At 43.3% G+C, this 23,146-nt stretch overlaps 1 protein-coding gene across 4 annotated transcripts in view; it reads right to left on the bottom strand.

The window, feature by feature from the left end:
- Nucleotides 1-2,554: 2,554 nt before the first annotated feature.
- The window catches only part of LOC100715115 (sialic acid-binding Ig-like lectin 8), a 32,041-nt gene continuing 11,449 nt past the window's right edge, over nucleotides 2,555-23,146 (bottom strand). For 3 of the 4 annotated variants that reach the window (XM_063253220.1, XM_063253218.1, XM_063253219.1), the window contains exon 7: nucleotides 2,555-2,845. In XM_063253220.1, the coding sequence (XP_063109290.1) occupies nucleotides 2,570-2,845 (276 nt within the window). In that variant the 3' untranslated portion in view covers nucleotides 2,555-2,569. Of the gene's footprint in view, nucleotides 2,846-13,911; nucleotides 15,833-23,146 lie in introns of those variants that run through there. The other variant, XM_013147861.3, reaches the window with a different exon arrangement.

Raw genomic sequence — 23,146 nt, 5'->3', positions numbered from 1 at the left:
TGGGGAGAGAAATTATGGAAATAACATTCACAATGGCCTCAAAAAAAACTGGAATACTTAAGAATCAATGTAACAAAGGATATAAAAGATCTACATATTAAAATTTACAGTACTCTGACAAAAGAAATCAAAGTGGATATAAGAAAAAGGACAACTATCCCTGCTCTTGGATAGAAAGAACCAAAATTGTGAAAATGGCCAGTATGGCCCAAAACTGTTATACAGGTTTAATGCAATTCTTGTCAAAATACCATTAGCACACCTCACATATCTAGAGAAAACTCTTCTAAAATGTATTTGTAAGCAGAAGAGACCTAGAATAGCAAAGGCAATCCTGGGCAACAAAGGAAGGCAGGAGCATCACAATCCCAGACTTGAAATTATACTACAAAGCTATTGTGATAAAATCAGCATGGTAATGGCAAAAATAATAGATCTGAGGATCAGTGGAACACATTAGGACATGTAAGTTATCATATTACTTTATAATGGCCAGAGAGTCAAATACAAAGAAAGAGTGCAGGAAATCTGTCCACACACTAAGATCCAAAGAATACAGCTGAGCACCTGGATCCCATGGCAACCTCCTGCATGAGTCCACCTGGGGGCCTACAGCCCACGACAAGGACCCATGCAATCTGTTTAACTGATCTGTGCTGGAAAGGCCCAAAGATCAGTGGTAGAAACCAGAAAGTCTGTCCCAGCAGGATGAACAATCTGTGCCAGTAGTCTGAGGGATTTGTACTGGAGCCAGAAAGCAGTGCTCAAAGTAAGAACCAGAGCTCCCCTGAAAAGTACCACAGCCATCCTCAGTGACAGTGAGGTTCTGAGCTTAGCTCCTTCAACGATGAGAAGAGCTGAGTTCGTATCAGGAAGCCAATGTGACAGGCTTCTCCAGGAGACTGAATAGCACAATCTTCCCCTCTGGAGCCTGAAAATTGTAAAGACCAGGGCTCCCCCAAAGTGAGCCACAGCCATTCTCAGCAACAACAAGGTCCTGAGCTCTCCTGACAATGAGAACAGCCAAGTTCGTATCAGGAAAGAAACTTGACAACCTTCTCCAAGAGAACCTATTGCAATGGGAGAACCAACAACACCACTTCTTCCTCTCCAGTTCTCCTTTTTATGGGGGCAACCATCCTCAGGCGGGCCCTCCACACTCAGCACCATGCTGATTCAGTTCAGCTGGTATTAAAAGTTGACCACCAGTTATCAATCCACCACAAAGGCTCTGACTCTTCCCCCCTCACCAGAGGCTGCTTCAGTGTCTTACTTTCTTTGGGCTGCTGCAACAGGAATCTTAAATATCAGGCATTTATCTTCTACACCTCTGCAGAACAACAACAAAAAAAAAGATCAAGGTGCAGTTGATTTATTTCCTGGTCAGGGCTCTCTTCTGGTTTGCAGGTGGCTGTCTTCTTCTGTGTCCTCAGACAGCCTCTCCTCAGTAAGAGCAAGAGAGAGAGAGACAGAGAGACAGAGAGAGAGAGAGAGAGAGAGAGAGAGACAGACAGACAGACAGACAGACAGAGACAAACAGAGACAGAGAGACAGAGAGAGACAGACAGAGACAGAGACAGAGACAGAGAGACAGAGAGATTGATCTTCATTTGTAGTCAACTTGGTATTAATTGGAATCTTACCGAATCAAGACCCCAACTTTCTGACCTTATGTAATCTCAATTACCTACTAAAAGCTCTGCTTCCAAGACAACCAGATTGGGGGTTAAGGCTTCAATATATGAGTTTTAGGAAGACACAACTCATTCCGCAGCATTCTGGTCCCATGAGGTCTGCATCCTCAATCCTTGTGCCCCGTCACATACAAAGAAAGGAAGTCACATAAGTAATTATAGTGTGCATTTTTTCTTTCAACTCAAAAGGAAGTGTTCCCTTCTTTGCTGTCCTCCCCGGGGTCAACTCTATTTCCCAGGTAGAATCACCCTCCAGTCTCCAGCCACACTGCTTGGTCTGGGTGGTCGGCAGCCACAAGAGGATCCTTTGTGGGTTTGTTCTCGTTCTGGACCTGGAGACATACGCAGTTGTGGCTTTGGCCCCAGAAACCCGAGGCCAGGAGACAGTGCAGGGTGCGGATGTACAGGTTCCCTCATTTTCAAGGACATGTTCACTTTGAGCTTGAAATCTGGGTGCTCAGTCTGGACCTAGGGGTTGAGAGACTCAGTGTCCCAGCTCTGTGCACTGAGCCCTTTTCTGCGATCACCTGCTGTCCAGCTTCCCTCTTTCAAGGGGTCAAGGGCTGCAGGACCAAGGGGGAGCCCTGACAAGGAGGCCAGAAGCCAGGTGATCACGGTGCACATCGTAAGAGGCACATAGGAGTTGAACCCCCAGCCCCTGCTATCAGCACCAGGCAATCTTTGGAGCTCCTCTGTGCCCACTTCATCTCTTTCTAGAGCGAGAAAGTAAGACAAGATCTCTTCTGACATCCCCTGGCCACCTGTCTGCCTTCTGCACTTTGGCACGGCTTTCCCCACCCGCAAGCATCATTCCTGCTGTGTGTCAGTTCCAAGGTGAACCCAGTAGAGCACAAAGAAGCATGGAAGAGTTGTATTTATTCATTTGTTGAACAAAATAGGGCATCAGGGGCTGGGAATAGAGAGGATCTCGCTTCTTTTTGGTCGGCGAAGTGGTCTTTAGCAATTCCAGAATTTGAGACGCGAGCTGGAAAGGGAGGTGAGCAGGCTCCGCACCAGCTGGCCCGGACTCTTCCGGAGTCTCCGGAAGGACCACAAAGAGGAGCGTCGTGACTGCCACCTGGTGGCTGCACTCTGAATTCCAGCCTCTGCAACTTTCCCTGGTTCCTAACGTTGGCACGTTCTGTTGCAACCTTGTGCAATGGAAGTTTGAAACTTTATTTTAGAAACAGAAATTTGCTAAGTGCTTCATCACAGCCTTGGTGACAGGAAGAGGAAGGACATAGGTTACAGTGCTGCTATCATTGGGCAGCCTTGGAATATGTATGTGGTGTGTGTGTGTGTATGCGTAAACCAGTTATCTTTATTTCCCTACGGATCTGCTAGTATATGTGTATTTATAAAAGTCTTTCAGACACATTCTGTTTCATGTGTATGCATGCTCAGTCTATTTATTTACACAGCTTGGAAAAAGAAGAAATAAATTAGTGATTGCAGGCCTGGGGCAGATGGGGCAAGTGGATGATGACTTAGGGGAATGGAGTTTCCTCTTAGGTTACCGAAAATGCTATTAAAATCTACTGTAGTGATGGTTACATAAGCTGATGCAAATACCAAACAGAGGATTTCTGGAAGGCGATGTGGGTGTCCCCTAAAGTGTTTTTCACCAAAGCCACTGCTGCTGCTGCTGAACAAAGCAAGCATCAGATGAAGAGCCCCGTGTCACGGGTAGCAGTTTGTGGCTTTTAGGTGTACACCGGGATGTAGAGCATCACAAAGCTGGTCTCACAAGCTGGGAGCAGAGCAGTGGTGACCTGCGCTGAGGGGGAGCGGGAAGGGTGAGAAGGGGAGGGGTCACGGGTGAGACAGCAAGGGGTCCAGGGTGCTGCCCCATCCTGCCACTCAAGGGGGCTAGAGGAGGTGGTGAGCACTCCAAAGAGCTGGGGAGAGGCCTGAAATGTTTTCACCATAAAGACAGGGTAGATGCTTGAGGAGATGGGTATGTTTTCCCTGATTTAAACACTGGGCAGTGTGTACCTGCACTGACACATCACATGGCAGCTCATAAGTTTGTGTGGTTTTTATGCTTTTATGTAGAAGTTTAAAATAAAATTAGAGGTTGGGGTTATAGCTCAGCATTTACCTACCTGGCAAGCGCAAGGTCCTGAATTCAATTTCTGGTATAGTAAATATGTCTATAAAGTAAATGTAAAAGGATATAACTGCATGTATGTTAGGTGTGTAAGATAGATGACCATATTACTAAGTTTTTGTTGGATCATTGAACAGAACTGTTTGCAATCTCACTGTTGGAATGTACATTTTGTATGCTTTAATTTTGTGACTTGAACAACTATTTCTAAGATGACAGTATGTAATTTATCAACTAGTGATTTCTTAGTGTTTCCTTTTTTTAATTCTGTATTATTACTACCCTTTTTTCTCTTTAAATAAAATTTTAAAAAATAAATAAATTTAAATTAAATGAAAATAAAGAATTAGGCATTGTGATGTGTGCCTGTAATCCCAGCACTGGGGAACCTGAGGCAGAATGATCATCACAGGTACTCGGCCAGCCTGGAATACATAGTGAGTTCAAGGCGAGGCTGAATTATACAAGACCCTTCTCAATAAAATAAACCTTAATTTCAGGACAGTTCTAGGTTTACAGAACATTGAAAAGACAGCATAGAGAGTTCCCACACCCTGGTGCCTAATCCTCGCCATGGTCAACGTCAGACTTAGCATGGTACCTTTGTTTCCATTAATAAATCAAGCCTGACACATTCCTGATGAACAAAGTCCATAATGTGTTTAAGTTTCCTTGTTTTTACTCGGTGTCCTATTGGTCCCAGATCCCAGCAGGATATCACATCACATTTGGCCTTCATGTCCCCTGGCGCCACTCCTGGCTGTGACTGTCCCTTGTGAAACTGTGAATAATTATTCTCTTGGTATCACTGGCCTCAGTGGTCTGGTCAGGAAGTCTGGTAAAGTGTTTTGCAAGACGCCTCTCTACCGGAAAGTTCTGGCACTTTCCTCGTTTATAGAGTGAGGCTATGCATTTGGGGGAGGAACTGAGCTATTCCATTAGTTCTCTCAAAAATAACCATGCAAGTGTGTGTGTGTGCGATCCACAGCAAAGGGGAGGGTAAATGAGGAGCGAGGGCTGGGGATATTAGCCAGGTCCCTGCGGGGACCGCACAGCAGTGCACATGGAAAACTTTCTCAGTGTTGGTCCTGGAGCTACGTTCAGTTGATCATCTGTAGGAGGAATGGATAATGACTCTCAGATCTGAGTCACAAAGAGGCAGAGTTTTTATTTTCACTGTGTGTGTGCTCCTTGCACATTAAATCTGATTAGCTACAGATGTCTAATCACGAAATGTTGTTAGCACTCCACTCTGAAAACATTTTGCTTTTGTGACTTTAGAACTCTTTCATGGGTTTCATTTTCGAAGCCATTAGAAAAGTAAATCAAGTCAACTTTATTTAACTTTGCAACTATGAATTCTGTGATTTATGAGTATTTAGCCAAGATCATGGGTAAAGATAAACTGATCAAGGAACTGATGAAAGATAAAGGAGTGTTAAAGCCTCAAAATTGGATATTCTTTGAGGCACTGGGGGTATTGGGACTCTAAAAGACATAAAAATTCCCTGATTGTTAGAAATTCATTTTAAAGAAAATTAGCCCATTTATAAGATGAAACACACACACACACACACACACAGCTTGGAGGTAATGTGCAAGAGATGGAAAGCAATTCCATAACCCTAGACACCTGAAGGAATAAGGATTTCCAGTTGTTCTTTATACATAAGCAAAATATCAAAGAGTCTTCTTTCAGTTCTGTTCAGTGAAGCAGCTGAGTCATTATAAACGAATGATTTTTTTCTGAAATATTTTATACAAGAGATAAGAATTCTGTAAAGTCTTGCCTGCCACTAGCAAAAATGTAAGCTTGATTTGTTTTTGTAGAGTATACAAAATAAAATAGGGATTTCTTCCTTTCTTCCTGCTTAAAGTTTTTCTGCTAACTCCAATGAAGACTTGAACTCAAAGGAGAAAGTGGTGTGCCCAGAAAAGTAACTTCCAGAAAATAAGAAAGAGAAACTGAGAACTCAGGGAGGCTGAGGCCAACGGATCTCGAGTCCAAATCTAGCCTGGGCAATTTAGTGACTTAGGAAAACCCTATCTTGAAATAAAAATAAAAAATAAAAACAGGATAGGGATACAGCTTAGTGCAAAGGCTCCGGTTTTAGACACCAATAGAAAGGAGGAGGAGAAAGGTGGGAATGGGAGGAGGAGAGGCAGGAATAGAAGGAAAAGAAAGAGGAAGAGGAGGAAAGGAAGAGAAGGAGTCACATGAAGATACATACAAGGCCGCCTTCCCCACTGGGCAGAGCTCAGTTAGAATTTCTAGCAAGACCAGCACCACAGTACATGTAGGATATGAGTTGTTTGTGTGTGGACCCATCACCCTGACTATCGGAATAGCTTCCTATGATCTACAGCGACCTTTTAACATCTACCATTTCCATCAACTTGTTCCCCTAGGGTTTTATAGCTGCTGCCACAGCCTCTCATGCAAGCCATGTTAAAAAACTACCCTCATGAATTAGCATTCACTCAACAAATCACAGCCATCTCCACCCAATATGATGTAGTGCTGTTTCAAATTTTTAAGCAACACATTGACTCCAGCTGCCCGGGGAGGTATGAGAGATGGACCTGCATTTCCAGGTGTCTGGATCCCACAGTCGGGACGATTGAAGGGTCCAGCTCTCTCCTGAGCTCTGTTGCTGTTGACATTGGTTATTGTAGCCCTGAGCATTCATTTCATCCTGCTTGGTTTTAATTCTCAAACTTGCAGAGGTGGTGGCCTGATTTTAATAGGAAAGGGCAGGTTAATTTTGATTATCTACTCGGTCTTAAACACCCAATAGAAAGATAAACCAGAGAGTGAAATAGTTAAAAATGTAGAAGAAAGGACTGGGGATTTAGCTCAGCGGCATAAGCGCCTGCCTTGCAAGCAGGCAGTCGTGAGTTTGATCCCCAGTACCAATAAAAGGAAAAAGACAAAAAAAAAATTTAGAAGAAAAAATATGTGTGTGAGGATCATTGTCTCTTCCTTCATAAGATTAAGGAGGCTAAGGTCTCTCAGGGTGAATGGCAGAGTCATGACATGGTCAGTGGTCACCGCAGGGACAGGGAGCTGGTAGAACCCTGAGATCCTACCTGCTACTCATTAAAAATAGTTTGTGTTTTCTTCCGGAACTTAGAAGCCATTTTTGCCCTAAACTATGGTTCTTCAGTTGGTGTGAAAATGCCCAGTAGGTAACCAAAATCAGAACAAAGCCTGACCTTTCTTTTGTACCTTTTGCTCCCGTAAATCTCAGGTCAGATCCCTGCCCAGCACGGAGTGGGGTTTGTTGAACGCTAGTGAGCGTCTGCCTCTGAGCTGACTGGAGAGGGTGGATGAGCCCTGAAGCCAGGGGATCTCGTCCCCCTTCAGGAGTAAGGACACCAAGAGAAGAGGTTTCGTGGGACACTCAGCTGCACCCAGATGTCTCTAGGTGTCCTAAATCAGTGGTCACCTGGGTTCCAGGGGAGGTGGAGCCCCACACTCCGTTGAAAGCACCACAGGCAGACAGACAGTGCTTTCCTGGGAAAGAAACAATCCCTCAGTGTGAGGACTCCAGAGCTACCAGATCAGGGCTGAGGTAACCATCAACCAGCTGGTCCTTGAAAGCTGGACTCCCGGCCTTTGCCAGTCTGAAGCATTGTACCAGTGTGCTCCCCTCCATCAGCCAAAACTACATCTTTCCCCATCTTCCCTCTAATTTTTCAATGAAATTTTTTCTGTTAAAAAATAAAAGTTCATTAAAGTAGGAGCCATGATGCCCACTTGTAGGCAAGGTTCCTGAGGCACACAGAAATCAGGCGATTTTCTTCTGCCGTGGAGTCCAGAGGATGACCCTTACCACTCTGTATCCAGCCTTCCCATCCCCTGCCAGGAGAGGACGCCCCCTGCTGCCTGCCCAGGGTTACAGGGATCACAGAACCTTCCCAGTCCATCTCTGTGCCCACCAAAGGCCTTCTGATGCCTGACTCTGACCCTACCACCAGACAGATGTATCTAAAGATTTACAATCTCACTAACAATGCATGATAAGCACCGGATATAGATATTTTTATCAATGTTATTATTAGTAATGTTGTTGCTACTGCTAATGTTACTACTCTCCTGTTCCACACTCATTTTCTGGAGGTTGATTGAGGGCTCCTGCCTCTTACCTTCTCTATAGATTCTTATTCTTGTCCCCAGGAGGATGGACACCAAGGCCAGGGTTGCCGTGTCACACAACTCCATGGCTTCTGCAGCTGTGATACATTTGACACGATGGGCTTTCTGGGGACCACATAGTTCCCCAAGGGATCTGGTTAATCCTCTGTGGCCCTCAGTCTTGAGCACAGGAGGAGCAGCCATTCATTAACACCCGATACAGATGTGGAAGTGCAGGATAGAACGGTGGTTTGGACAGGGCTGTGATGTTTTTTGCTCATTTGATAAGAAGGTGAAAGCTGACCCCAGAGAGGGATGAGGGCTCCTCAGGGATGTCCCCCAGGCTGCTATCTGAGCATTGGATGCCACCTCTCCTGACCAAAGAATTAAAGTTTCAGATAAGATGCTCCAGGTCGTGGAAGATCCAGCTGGGATGGGCCAGGCCCAGCTCTGGGGTCTCCTGGAGGGAATGGGTCTCCAAAGCTCAAGACCATCCAAGTCATCTAATGGAAGGAGGGTCCTCACAGAGTCCCAGGCATAAAACATTCAGTTCATGCCATGGCTGTGGGTGGAACATGTTCTGCCTCGCTGGTCTGGATTGTTCAGACAAGCATTACTAGCCATGCACACTAACACATTCTCCTGCTTCCCCTGTGGCTCCATGATTACATTAACAGAAGTGTCCTTAATACTGGGAATCTTTCCCACACCTCCTACTTCCTGTTGTCCAGGACATGATATGGTGATGGAGCTCAGGCAGCCATCTTGGGTCAGGAGTTGGGAGCCAGAAGAGTCACAGAGCAACAACATGGAGGGAACTTGGGTGATCATGAAGCTGTGGAACTCACCTAGGACTTCATGCCCCAGGTTCTTTAAGAGATGGACATCAACTTCATCCTACAGGACATGTCACAGAGTAATCAACATCACTACTGTTGGACACCTTCAGTGGAACACAGTCTTACACAATAAGGTCTCTCAGGTCTACAGAAGCTAGAAGTAGCCACAAAGGTCCTTAGGAGGCAAGAGAATCAAAGTCAAAGAAGAGAAAGTGGCCACAGAAGCAAAGGTCAGAGTGATGTGATCTGAGGATGAAAGAAAGGGCTGTAGCAATAAAAGTGACCCTCAAAACTGGAACCACACAGAAATAGATTCTCCTCAGCAACTTCCAGGGCAACAAAATCCGTGACACTCTGATGCCAGCCCCATAAGACCCACTGTATTCCTTTGACCTATGGAGATGTTGTTCTTAGTCACTGAGTTTGGAGCAAGTTGTTCCAGCAAGAACAGGAAAGTGATACAGAGGTTTAGGAGAACATGGCCCATTATAGACACAGCTCTCTCATGAATACAGCTTAAAACATCAACACAAGCTGGCACATCCAGTTTGTATATTTATGTCAAGTGGCATAACAGAATCTCATGAAGTTTGTAAACAACATCAGAATGTTTTAAAAAACCTGAGTCTCTATATTTTATATTTAATTAATTAGATTTATAGGGTAACAAGTATCTGGGAAGATTTTGTTAGGTCTCATGCAAGTGAAGTGTTTTTTTTTTTCTAAAGTACAAATGCATCATAAAATATTTATGAGGATTTAATTAACTGTGTTTGTAAATGCCACCGATTTTTAAAAGGATTTTTATCTATCGACAATCACGTGGTCCACCTGTGATTATCAAATTCATTAGCTCTATGAACAAAACCAAGACATGGATATTGAATTGAAATCTTTAAGACAGCTAGTTTTGGGTTTTTGTAACTTAATTTACTGAGTACTGATCAGAGAAATCAACAAATCCACAAGAGACATTTGATGTCCTCAGTCTTGAGGGTCTCACACAGATAAACCAATTGTTACCATGGATGTCCATTCCTTGCTGCCCATCTGTGAAGAGTCAAGTGCTGCTCTGAGTTGGCCTTGAGAAGTGTGTCTCTGAGCAGTTCCATCATTGTGCTTATGCCATCATAGAAGATGCTTATACCAACACAGATAGCATGGCCCACTGCCACTGAGGTCACCTGGTACATACATGTATGTGGAATGGCCAGAGTCCTAGGGTCAGGACGAACAAAACATGAAATTGCACCAGTCATAAAAGGAACGGTGCAATCTGGAAGCACAGTAAACAGTAGACATGCAGCATTCCCACCAGCATGGCACAGGACTCTGCCTGTTGATGTGTGTGTGTGTGTATACTAGGGATGCAATACAGAGCCTGTATACTAGGGATGCAATACAGAGCCTTTACACAGAGCTTTTGATTTTTATCAAGTTGCCCAGAGTGGTCTTTAAGTACAATCCACCTGCTGTAGTGTCCCTGAGTGCTGACAGAGAGGCATGTGCAATCTATTTTTTTCTACTAAGCAGAAGCACACGTTAAAATAAAGATTAAAAGTTTAGTAAATACATGAGCCAGTAACATGACCATTTATTATTGTCATCATAAAGTGTCTTGCACTGACCTAGGTGCATGCTCTACTCTTCTATGTATCTAGTACACAGTAGGCTCATTCACACCAGCATTATCATGAAGATGGATTGTGTGCTGTGTGAGGACACCATGATGGCCACAGTGTCACTAGAAGATAGGAATTTTCAGCTCCATTATAACTTTATGGGACCACCATTCTATATCTGGTTTATTATTGCCAAAAATAGCCTCATGCAGTGCCCGACTGCATAAAGTTTGGTTTGGATATATAATGCATGTCTTTGGCCAATGGAAGAATATTTAATGATGTGGGGGAATATGAGATGTGACCAAAATATACTATGAATGGTTAAACCTTTGGCTGTTACAGGAAGACATATTGTCATAATTCCATTCAAAATCACTTTGAACACATATCTCATGTTAGTTTTCTTGGTTACTTTTCTCTCACTGAGACAAAATAGCTGATGACCAAAATGAAGGAAGAAAAGGTTTATTCAGCTTACAGTTTGTGGAGATTTCAGTCCATACTCAGCTGGTGCCCAGGCAGAGTCGTATGGCTAAAGGGCAGCCATGCCACAAGCAACAGGAGCGAAAAAGGCAAAAAGGGAAAAGCAGGCTTCCTTCCCTCCCTTATTCTGTATGCAGGCTATCCACCCTTGGGTGGGTGCAGCACCAATCCTAGTGCGAGACAACCAACCAATCACAAATGCTAAATTCAGCCACCTCCATGACTGCATGAGGCTTTGGAGGGACACCCAGACACAAACCATAATAGTAGTTGTCACTTGCTGAAGCAGTTCCAGAAGTCCTCCTTTGGGAGTGTCCTCAGTTGGGCTGTTGTAACTGCCCCAGTGTCCTAAGTCAGTTCAAAATGTCCACCTTCTATGGTCATTTTGACTTTAGGTAAGGGCCAGAAATCCCACAGTGCAGGATCAGTAATGACTGTCTGAGCCTGCCTTTCCCTTGGACAGCACTAGGCAGTTGCAATTACTGTATTTTTAAATCACACCTTGTAAAGACACTCCCAAATGAGGATGCCCAGAACTGCTTCAGAAAGTGGGAAAAACTATTGCACAAGGATATCTGAAATGAAGGGGAGTATTTTGAAGGAGACTAACAGCAATGTGTGTTTCACTGTAATCAATCTTTTAATTTAAGCGTTCATCATATATTTTGAACAGCCCTTGTACACTTCCCAAGGGAATAAGCAGCTGGCTGCAAAACAAGACAGCTCAATCACAATGGAAAAATTGAGTGTAGCCTTGTGTAGGATGAACAATAAAACGGAACAGAGATGCACATTAAAATGCCTTCCAACTTGTCATTGTTTTGCTTTGTTATTTCTTAGTTATCCCAACAGTGATGCTGTGTTGTTTGTTGTATGGGTAACCAGGACAAAATGATATAAATAAATATAAAAATAGTATCAGTACATAGCTAACAAAACGAGCATAAAGCCATAAAGATCAGGACCAACTCATTGGTCCCTCCCAGCCAGCTGGGCAGAGTCCATGTGGGAAGTGGGGAGGGGGCACAGCAGCCTCTGGGGAGACGCAGGGCTGTGAAAGGACAGAGAGCGTCGGGCTCTGAGGGAACCTGTCCCTCGGGGATGACAGGCATCTCAGGGAGCACACCAGACCCAGGTGCAGCTCCTGGGGGTGCCTCCTGCTGGTGGGAAAGAGCAGAATCTGCCCTCCAGGTTTGAAGAGCAGACAGCAGGGAGGGGCCCAGGAATAGCCCACCGAGACCACTGCCAGGAACTCCCAGGGGACAGCTGGGAGGGACAGGATCTCAGCAGCACTGTTTTGGGCTCACATACCTGGCCCATAGGCATAGACACACTGCCTTAGGCACATGCAGGTACACACACACACACACATACACACACATACACACACAGACTCATTTCCATCCATACCCACAGCAATGAACTTTGGGACCTGCAGTCACCTCTCCAGATGCCCCCATCTGTCCAGATCCCTTCCCTGCCACAGGTTGTGTCACTTTACAAACCTTTTTGTCCTGTAGGACCCTCCATGTCCCCCAACATCCACAGCCATTGCACATCACTGACATCACTGACAGGTGTGTGCACTGCCCTTGCATGAAGTCAGCTTCCATTCCCAAGGCCTACAGCAGGGTTTCCAAAATCTTTGTCTCCTATGCACAGCCAAGGCTTAGGTGTCACATACACACCTGTGAGTGTCTTCATACCTGCACCAGTGAATTTAGCTGTGAAATCAAACTCTACATAGGCCATCTTAGGGGTGTACTCATGCACCCAGGTAACCATTGAGGGGTGCCCTGTGCTCCACCTGGGACTCCGTGGACCAAATGCTGACTGACACAGCTCAGGACCTTCCTCCCTGAAGCTACTGCCCTTATGTGAGACATAGACTGTCACCAGACTGTAATAGCCTCAGTAGTCAGGCCCAAGATTTGGGGAGCCCTAGAGGGAGAGGGAGCTCAGAAGGGTCACCTGGCCCCAAGCAGGAAGGAGGTGACAGAGTTGAGAGTAAAGCAAGGTAGATGTGAGTCTGTGGGGGTAGACACGGATGATGAGGAGGGAGTAGGGATCAGTGTGTCAGGAGTAGAAACGGCCTGCCTAAACCTAGAGTTAGAAAAGAATGCAGAACACCAAGAGGGCTGCATTTACAGTGGGGCACAGAGTGTGGGAATCATGATGAATGAATGAATGAATGAATGAATGAATGAATGAATGAAATGCACTGGGAGATGGGGTGGGGTAAGTGTAGCTGTAAAGGAGGCTGAATGAGTCATAAAGACCAGTTTTGGTTGACAGTATCTCACAATCATGCATAGAGTTTGGCACTTTATTATAGGAATGCTAGGGAGACACGGAGGGTCCTTGAGCAGAGGAGAGCAGGTCACAACTTGGGCTTTACTGAGATCCATATGAAGGTCTCAGGAGGATGGACTGGAGGCTGGTAAGGGAGGATGGTAATCTGGGAGAGGATAAGGACAGAATGGACCAGAGAGGAGGGGCCAGGATGAATCGATCAATCAATCAATCAAACAATCAGTCTCTTCCTCTCCTACTCTATTTTTCTCTCTCTTCTTCCCGTTGTGTTCCTCAGCCAGTCTGCAGGCCCATGGGACCTGGCAGGCCTCTGGACAAATTTTCATCAGTGCAGACACACTCACAGAAATCACTGCATTCTCAGAGATGTTCTCTCTAAATTTCTACTTTTAAATTAAGGGGAAGCTAAGTGTTATGGTTTAGATCTACAATGTCCCCCCAAAAGGCTCATATGTTCATGTGGTCAGGGTTGGAAAATGATTGGATCATGAAAGTGCATACTACTTATCAGTGAATGCATCACCGAAGAATTCAGAGCTGCATGTGCTACTGGGAATTAGGGTCTGGTCACAAAATCAGGGCTACTGAGGGTGGCCCTTCATTCTTTAAATTTTCTTCCATTAGAGCACTGACTAGCTACAATGCAATGCAATGTGTAATTTTTAATGTTTTAGTGACCACTATAAAAAGTAAAGTGAGACAAATGAAATTACTTTTAATAGTAGTTTATTTAGTAAAATATGTTCAACATACTGCCAATCTTAAAATTACCAATAGGAGCTTTAGATTTTTCTTTTGCTTCTAATTTGTAGCACTTTTCAAGTCTCAACAGCCTTGCATGGCTAATAGCTTCCATACTGAACTCCACAGAAGTTTAAGTTTCCAATTTCACTTTCAGGTTTATGGTTCATCTTAGACTATTTTGTGTGTGTAGTGGAGTCAAAGTTCATTTTTTCCATACTTGTTCTATCAACATTAGTTTAAAAGTTTCTCCTGTCTCCATGGGATAACTCTGCTGACAGCACCTCACCCATTGGTGTACCCTAGCTTAATAGAAGGGTCTGAAGAAATGTCACCTACTGTTCTTTTCTTTAACACCGTTTCTGGGCTATTCGAGGTGCTTTACATTTCCATGTAAATTTTAGAATGAACTCATCAATTTATACATATTATATATATATATATGTTATATATCCTTACACACACATGTATACATATATACACATATGCACATAAATATATAGTGACTGGGATTATTTTAAATCAACATAGAACAAACCAACATCATAATAATTTTGTTCTTCAAATCCATGAACATGGTATATTTCTTGAATTCAGTAGGGTCTTTTATTTCTTTCAGTAAGTTTCTATATTTTTTAGTACAGAAATTGCACATTTTTTGAAAAGATTTTTCCCTGACATTTTGTTTTTCAGTGCTGCTATAAATGGGCTAGAATCCAGATTTAAGGAACTTTCCACGTTCATCCTTCCTTTGATTTCTTGCCACCAAGTCTGCATGTATCAAATGACTGCTGTGCTCTGTTCTTTTTCTTGTTCTGGTGACATGTGTAGGTGAATTTTAATCCATACTGTTTATTCTTCAGATTATCCTGAGATTTAGTGAAGGAGCTTTGCTCATTTGATTGGTTTGACTTGAGAGGAGAGAGACCATGAGCTGGGTTTACCTCTCTTATCTCAATGCAGAGGCGATTTCTTGAACTCCACTTCCAGACATGAAAGCAGCTGGAGGCTAAGTGGGAAGGTATTCTAACATTTCATTTTAATGAACAAATAATAATTATATATGCCTTTTTAGGTAAAGTATGATGTTTCAGTAGATTCACATCTTAAGAAATTATCAGACTAATTAGCTTATCCATCACCTCAAATAGTCATCATACCTTTGATAGAATTTTTTTTTTTTAAAACCCTCTTTACAATGCATTATTGTGTTTTTCGCCACCCTATGGATGAACCTGGAGGACATCATGTTAAGTGATCCAGGCACGGGGCTGGAGGTTTAGCTCAGTGGCATAAGCACCTGACTTGCAAGCAGGCAGTCGTGAGTTCAATCCCCGATACCAATAAAAAGGAAAAAGACAAAAAAAAAAAAAAAAAAAAAGTGATCCAGGCACAGAGAGACCGGCAATGCATATGTCCAACCTGAAAACGTCGAACCTGGTCATGTATATGTCCAACCTGAAAACGTCGAATTCATAAAAACAGAATAGAGTGGTGATTATGGAAGTTTCAGGACTGGATGGAGAGGAGAGAAGGGATGCAATGTAGCAGCATAGTTTCAGTGTTGCTGAGGACGGGCTCTAGATGTTCAGTGAAGTGACCTAGAGGGTTCTTCCTTCTGCAGGACCAGCCAACTCTGAATTTTCCTTATCCCCAGAGGTGCTCTCACTACTCCACACAGAACCAGTATTGGCAACTTTTCACTCATGGGTCTTTATCTCTGAGTACTCACTGGTGATGCTTTGGTGCTCCTGTGGGTCTCTGGGCTTCATTCCATGGAAGCTGAGGGACGCATAGTGGATCTCTTCCTCATCCGATGAGGGGGCAGCCACAGATGGGGGAGGCTGCTGTGAGGAGCTGTCATTTGGCTGAGATTCAACCAGGGGACCCTGTGTGGGACAGAGAAAATGGGATCAGGGCAGAGTGGTATGGATAGGAAAGGGTAGAATCCAGACAAGCCCATGAGTCCTGAGTCCATCCCTTCACATGCATTTATATTGCAATCTCCTTCACTCATTCTTTCTTCAAACATTGAATATGGAATGAGCACCGACTCTCTTTCACAGCTCCATGAAGAAGATAGTGACTTTTTTGTCTCCATTTTATAGATGTGAAAACTGAGGTTGAAATCAGTAAGTAACATGCTCAGATTTCCTTGTAAATCCAGGATTGCATCCATTTCTTTATGATCCCAATTCTAGCATCCCCCACATGAGACATTCTGAGCTGGGTGCATGGTGCACATGATAAACAGATGACCTGGCTTCTTGCAGCTCATGTGTTAATTGAGGTGGTGGCCATATATTAGCTATCAAACAAGAATCTAATTATGGACTGCAATAGTCAATAAGAGTGAGAAAGGAAGTGTTTTGACTCAGATGTGGCACCTATACTCAGAAGTTTACGGTTTAATGGGGATTAGGTGGAGAAGCAGACAGTCAAAGAAATTATATTCCCCTGATAGGAAGAACAATGCCCTCCACCAAAATTTCCACAGCCTAGAACCCTGGAATCTGTAAATATATTACCATTTTGGCAGATTCTCATTCTCTCTCTCTCTCTCTTTCTCTCTCTCTCTCTCTCTCTCTCTCTCTCTCTCTCTCTCTCTCTCTCTCACCAACAACAGGACTCAGGATCTTGTGCTTGCTAGGTAGGCACTATGATGCTGAGGTATATCTGCAGATACTGTGTCTGCACTGTGTCTCCTTTTAGCAAAGTCATATAAGCATATAACATACTTTGATCATTTTCACACCTCGTATCATGTCCCTTATCCACTCTCCCTCCTAGTTTCACACTGGGGAAGAGGTTTCAATGTATATAATATATTTGGGTCATATCCATCCCCCTAGTATCTGCCCTTACAGCCTCCCCCTTATCCTCTTCCTCTTGTCTAATAATAATCTCCCTTTTACTTTCTTGTCACCTCTTTTAGATTCCATAAATATTTCATTATGGAAAACATGTAACACTTATTGTTCTGAGTGAGTCTGACTTATTTTGCTCCAGATCCATATATTTATGGTAAGAGGAACTTTAAAGATAGAAATAAGTTGGGGCATGGAGATGGAGAGATGATCCCAGGTTATTTCAGTCAGCCCAATGTGACTATAAGTGTCCTCACAAGTGAAAAGAGAGCAGAAAGAGATTGGAAGATGTTACTCTAGTGACTTTGCAAGTGGAGGATGGAGCTCTGACCAAGGAAAGCAGGTTTCCTCCAGAGGAGGCAAAATTAATAAAGATGAATTCATACCTTGGAGCCTCTGGAAGAAGCCGGCCCTGCCTGCCTTGATTTTGGCTCAATGGAACTCATGTCGGATGTGACTTTCAGAACTGTAAGGTGATATATATTTACTATTATAGGCATGATATCTGTGGCAAATGGTTACAGCAGCAACAGGAACCTGATACAGACTCATATAGGGTAAGAGATGGAGCTTCCCTGGAAAGTGGTCCCTTCAACTACACCCTTCTCTGCTACACTTCTTAATAATGGAGCAACTCCATGAAATTGGTGACAACTATTCAAAGTGTTGAACAGCTCAGGTAACACATCAAATATCTGTATCCAAAAAACCAAAACAAAGCAGGCTATTGCAGTGTTAGTTATAATCTTGTGGTCTTGTGGCTAAGTAGGAACTGTGGTTCACTGCCACTGCCCAGAATCACAAGAGTCCTGTATCACAGTTCTGGGGCCACATACCACTGCCCAGAAAAGATCAAAACTCACAATCTGGAGTATAGTTCTACTGAATGCATAATAGTAAGGTTGAAAAATCTTAAGTGGGAACATCACAAGTAGGGACCATCTATACTCAAAACTCTCACTTCCTTGTCCAAGTGCATACAAAACTCAACTCTTCCAGAAAGAGTATCTTTTTCTCTTGCAGTCTTCTCAACTTCCAGAACTAGCATATCAATTTTTCTGGTTGCTCAGTACAAATGGCTAGGCCTCAATCTTCATCTTCTCCTGCACTTCACCTACACTCAGCACAGGGCAAGTCCCCTTTGCCTTAACCTCAAAGTCCCCCCAGCAGCCAGTCAGGGAGCAAATACCATTGCCTCCTGCCTCAAAAACTTCACCAGCCTCATTCTAACCTCCCTGCTTCTGCCCTTTCCTGACCACACTGTGTCTGCACATAGTAACTGGAGGAACTCTTGAAAAGGAAGGCAGGATTATTCCTTTCTTGTGATCAGAACTCTCAGACTGGCATTTTCACACCTGGCTTGCATACTTTTGACCTCTCCAAACTTCTTTCCTGTAGTCATCCTTGCTTCTCTCTCTGGGCACATGGGCCTCACAGTTGCTTCCTCCTGTTATCTTCTTGTTTCTAAATATTTGTTTCCAAATATTTGCATCTGCTTCTCCCTGCTATGTGTGGCAGCTAAAGCTGGAGATTGATTACATGTGTAGGGTTAAAGTAAGGTCAGCATTGAGAACATGAAAGCCTGAAGCAAGCCAGGTAAATAAGCTGTTGTAGCTCCAAATAAATAAACTGTTCCAGCTCTGAGAGTATGAGGTTATCAGGTGAATCAACAAAGTTCCAAAACAGAGGAGTTGAAATTGACATCAACCTCTTGAGTGTATAAATAAATGCACTGCAGTGGTTGAGCATTTCCTTTCCTCCCACCAGGAAAGAGGGCTCCACCTGGCCTGACTTTTGTCTTCTTTATTTTCTCTATTATTCCCCCTGGGAACATGTAGAGCTACAGCCAAATGCAACAAATGATACCTTAACAAAGACTGGTAAGAAGAAACCAGTGGGTGAGGAAACACTTCTCATTATGCACACAAATGGGAGAGAAATGATGTTGATATCATCAGGTGTAAAACTTGAGAAAGACAGGCTCACCAGGGGAAAGAGAAAACTGAGTTCATAGGGCCAAAGAGAAAAACAGGCTTACAAGAAACAAAAGGGAGAGAAGGGAGAGAGGTGTATTGATTTTTATCAAATGTTAAACATGGGGCAAATAGATTGTCAAGAACCACAAATGTATATGGAACTGTTTGTGGGGTTCTTGTATTTACTATACTTCTGTGAATTTGCATTAGGAAGTGCTTTAATGGTTGTAAGTTTGTTGGGGAAAACCTATACAAGAGATTTAGCTCAATGCATTAAGACAAGTCCCAAGCAAGGAAAGGATAGTGAGATAACAGCCACCCCAATAACCTTAACTGAAACACAAGCAGCAATTCCCAATTTTTCAGTTCAGAAAAATTTTGTGTCACAAGTTGGAACTTCTGCCTCTCAGGAAGTAGAACCATTTTCTCTCTCTCCCTTACAACTGACACTAAAAGAAGCCGGATGGAAGGTTTTTAACGTGTCTACTCTGTTACTGAAGTTCAAGTTCCCAATAATCTGGGCAAGTTATATGTCTTTATGAAGCTGTACTACTCTTTAAGACATTAAAAGAATAAGGAAACAAGCTAGCACTACATACGGCCCTAGGGCCCCATTTACCCTAAGTATAATAGGACTTATAGGATGACAGATTATAGCCCCAACTGTTTGGAAAAGAATAGCTAAAGCGGGCTGGGGATTTAGCTCAGCGACATAAGCGCCTGCCTTACAAGCAGGCAGTCGTGAGTTCGATCCCTGGTACCAATAAAAATGAAAAAGACAAAAAAAAAAAAAAAAAAGAATAGCTAAAGCATGTTTAAATCTGAGGGGTTATTTATGGTGGAAAGGAATTCTTTTTTTAATTGTCAACAGACCAGGCTGCACATAATGTTGCTCACAACATAGCCACTACAAGAGACACGGTGCCTTTGCTGCCCCAAATAATCAATTTACTTTTGAGATTCGAGTATGTGAATATATTAAAATAACCTCCATAAGGGCTTGGAAAGAATTTCCTTCAAAGGGTGATACATCCTCTGATTTGACTTCCGTTCATCAGGGTCCTGGTGAACCTTTTCAAGATTTTGCAGCATGCTTATTGCAGGCCAGTGGAAGGATTATAAGTGATACAGAGGCTAGCAAGTTAATTGTTCAACAATTGGTCTTTGAAAATGCAAATTGTGGAAATAGGCTTTAAGAGCTCACAAAAATGGGCTATGCTGTCTGATTTGATTCAAACTTGTGCAGACACTGGCCCCTCATATGCGCAGGGGCTACCTTGGCAGCAGCTTTCACTCAAGATTGTTCATTCACAGCCTAGAGGAAAGGGAAAAGGCAAGGTTACTTGTTTCCGCTGCAGGAGTGGGGGGCATCTTGCCAAAAATTGCTCTACTGCTCCTATAGGAGCAGCACAGATGATATCTGTCCTCCCAACAAAATCTTCTAATATCTGTCCAAAGTGTAGAGAAGGATATCTTTGGGCAAACGAGTGTAGACCCAAAACTAATGTGGAAAGCCAACCCATTTTGGAAAACTTCCAGTGGGGCCTACCTTAGCCTCGCCAAACTGAAGAGACCAAGAAAGCTCGTTCCATCTGCTGCTTCCCCTCCCCTTCTCCCTTCAAATCCAACTAGGTTAAGTTTTAACTTCCTAAAGGCCATAAAACAAAGGCCTGAGGTAATAGCTCCTGACATCCTGGGTCTTCCCTATCCAGAAGCCCCATCACAAATTGTGTTAATTGCATCAGATTGTATTAGATTGTACATTCTTCACAAAAATAGCTTCGTTTATATCATAGTAATACCTGTAACTGTAAATGTGTGTCTTCCTTTTCCCTTGGGTAAAAGATTGATATGTTAATCAATGCTCTCTTCTGTAAAGAATTGTAAAATCTTACCCAATTGATATGCTAACCATTGTTGCCCTCTACAAATAGAAAGGTTGTGGTGCTAAAGTAAGGTAATTATGTCAGGAAACTCAGAGATAAAGTCTGTTGACTATGCTAATCAAGATTGGGAAGTATGTCAGAACCAAGCCACGCAGGAGCTAGGTGACCTAAAAATAAGCTGTGCAAAACAAGACAGTTAATCAACTCTGACCCACTGGTCACCCCTCATGATCTGACCAATCACAAATGGACAAATCACCAACTGTTCTACTCTAACTGCTATGATTGGCTTCTGTAACAACGCTTGCTTTGCGGTTTTCATCCTTAAAAACACCAGCCTTGCCCCAACTCAGGGTTCTCCGTTTCCACCTGTTTGGAGGACCCTGTGTACACGGACAAATAAAAACCCCATTGTTCTTACATGAGAGCGAGGCCCTTGGAGTCTTTCTTGCGACACTGGTCTAACAAAACAAGGGGGCACGTTCCCTAATTCCTCCCAACCCTACCCTACAACACCATGCATGTTTCTGACTCTGACAAGTGACAAAAGATAGCAAAGGCTTGGAGCTCAGTCCGTCCTCCATTTTCATACTAACTTCTGAAATGGACCCCATGTTATTCCTACTGGAATTCTCTGAACCTTGGCTTCATGGAACAGTGGATCTCCTGCTAGGTAGCAGCAATTTCACTTTAAAAAGTCTCCAACTGTTGCCTGGTATTGTTGCAGGAAGCTGAGCTAGTTAGAAATACAGGCAGTGAGACAGAGCCAGTGCAGACACCTGGCAGCTACCAGAGAAGCTGACGCCTCCTGCTGTGGGCCAGGCCTCAAGATAAAAGGCCATACAAATGCACCCATATGCTGGAATTGATACCCTAAATAGTTCCCATCCCCCTAGGAAAGAGTCACAGCTCCGTAGGAATGCCTGCTTTCTATGTGACTGGCTTCCCCATTTGTTCCTAATGTGATCAATTTTACCTGAACTATTGATCTTATTGGCTACCTATAATTATGTCCCACCTTATGCCCATCTGCTTTGTGAGTTCCCAGTCTCCCCATCCCCCCACCGCCACCCACCCCCACCTTGAACCCATGGTTTTACTCTACAAAAGTCGCTGGTAAAGATAAGTCCTTGGCAACCCGCTCAGGATCCCTCTGTCTCTCTCAGACAGAAGCTTCCTTTCTCTCAATAAATATATTCTACCCTTACCTCCATTGTTCCTAAAATTCATTCTTCAATTTTAGAGAACAAGAACTCGCCAACATAGTAGGTTGGGCGTTTCATTCCCCTGTATCAGTATCATCAATGCTTGTTATACATGGGGGATCAAGGTTATGGTTCAATCTATTCAAAATATTATTCAGTTCACACCTGACCCTCGTATATCATTCTTCCCCTGAGAAAAATTGGAAAATCTATAAATAAGAAAAGGGGTTTCCAGTGTTTTGGGTCCTCTGCTCTGTATTGGGTAGAACAGTTTAAATAATATCATCCTAAGATGGAGCTGATCACTGAAGGAAAAGCATTTTAAAGCTTTTAGACACAAAGATGCAAGTGTTTCAGTTATTACCCAATACCACTGGCCTATGGTGTGGCCTCTGCATACAGCAAATATAGATCTACAGGGGGTGGACACTGTTTCTCACCCTAGTAGAAGAAATGCTAAATTGTTAACGTGGAAGGATGCTGGCCATTCTGGACATTTTGCACCTTATGTGCTCCCCCCATACCAGTCTGTGAGAACATGACGTGTTACAGGGTATAGAGGTGTTTTTACTTAGTCTTAACTCTTTGGTGATTCACCAGACATTGCAATAAAGTTTCCTTCCTACTCAGAGGCTTAGTAAAAACAATCAAGGAAGGAAAGAAACTCTTCCAGTTATTCCTAAAAAGGACCATTTTGATGTGGGCTATTTGCCTTAACATTTTCAAGAGGGGCCTTAATCTCTTCTTTGAACCCAAAGACAGTGTTCAAGAGAACTTGAATGTCTGATGACTGTTTAGGTTGATCAATGGCCCCTCACTAAGAAGAAGCTTACAGCAGCTCATATTCTGGTTAACGAACAGACAATACTCCAATTTTTGTAATAAAAAAAAGTCAAGAAGGTGGAGATTACTACAGGGTTTGTGAACTGTTGATCACACCACAGAACTATGGGAGCACTTCCACTAGGATTGCCCAGCCCTGTAGCTATTCTTGTATATTTTTCCTTCATGATGGCTGATTTAAAAGAATGGGTTTTTTTTTTTACTACCTCTCTCCATCCTCAAAATAAAAAAAGTTTTGTCTTGTGTTTGCATTCTCTTAATCACCAGACCCCTATGTACCATCTCTAATGGTGCTGTCTGCCAGAAAGAAAGGAAAATAGTTCGATCCTATGTCAAGAGTTTGTGGTGGCAGCCATCTTGTTAGTCCACCAAGCTCACCCAAGATAATGCTTATCTTATCCATTACATGGATAATGTTCTTCTAGC

Source organism: Cavia porcellus, unplaced genomic scaffold (assembly GCF_034190915.1).
Source record: "Cavia porcellus strain 051 isolate PalLab524CR breed Dunkin Hartley unplaced genomic scaffold, mCavPor4.1 scaffold_7, whole genome shotgun sequence".
Classification (NCBI taxonomy): domain Eukaryota; kingdom Metazoa; phylum Chordata; class Mammalia; order Rodentia; family Caviidae; genus Cavia; species Cavia porcellus.
The sequence above is the reverse complement of the archived record's forward strand: the minus strand, read 5'-3'. Positions and strand labels throughout refer to the sequence as shown.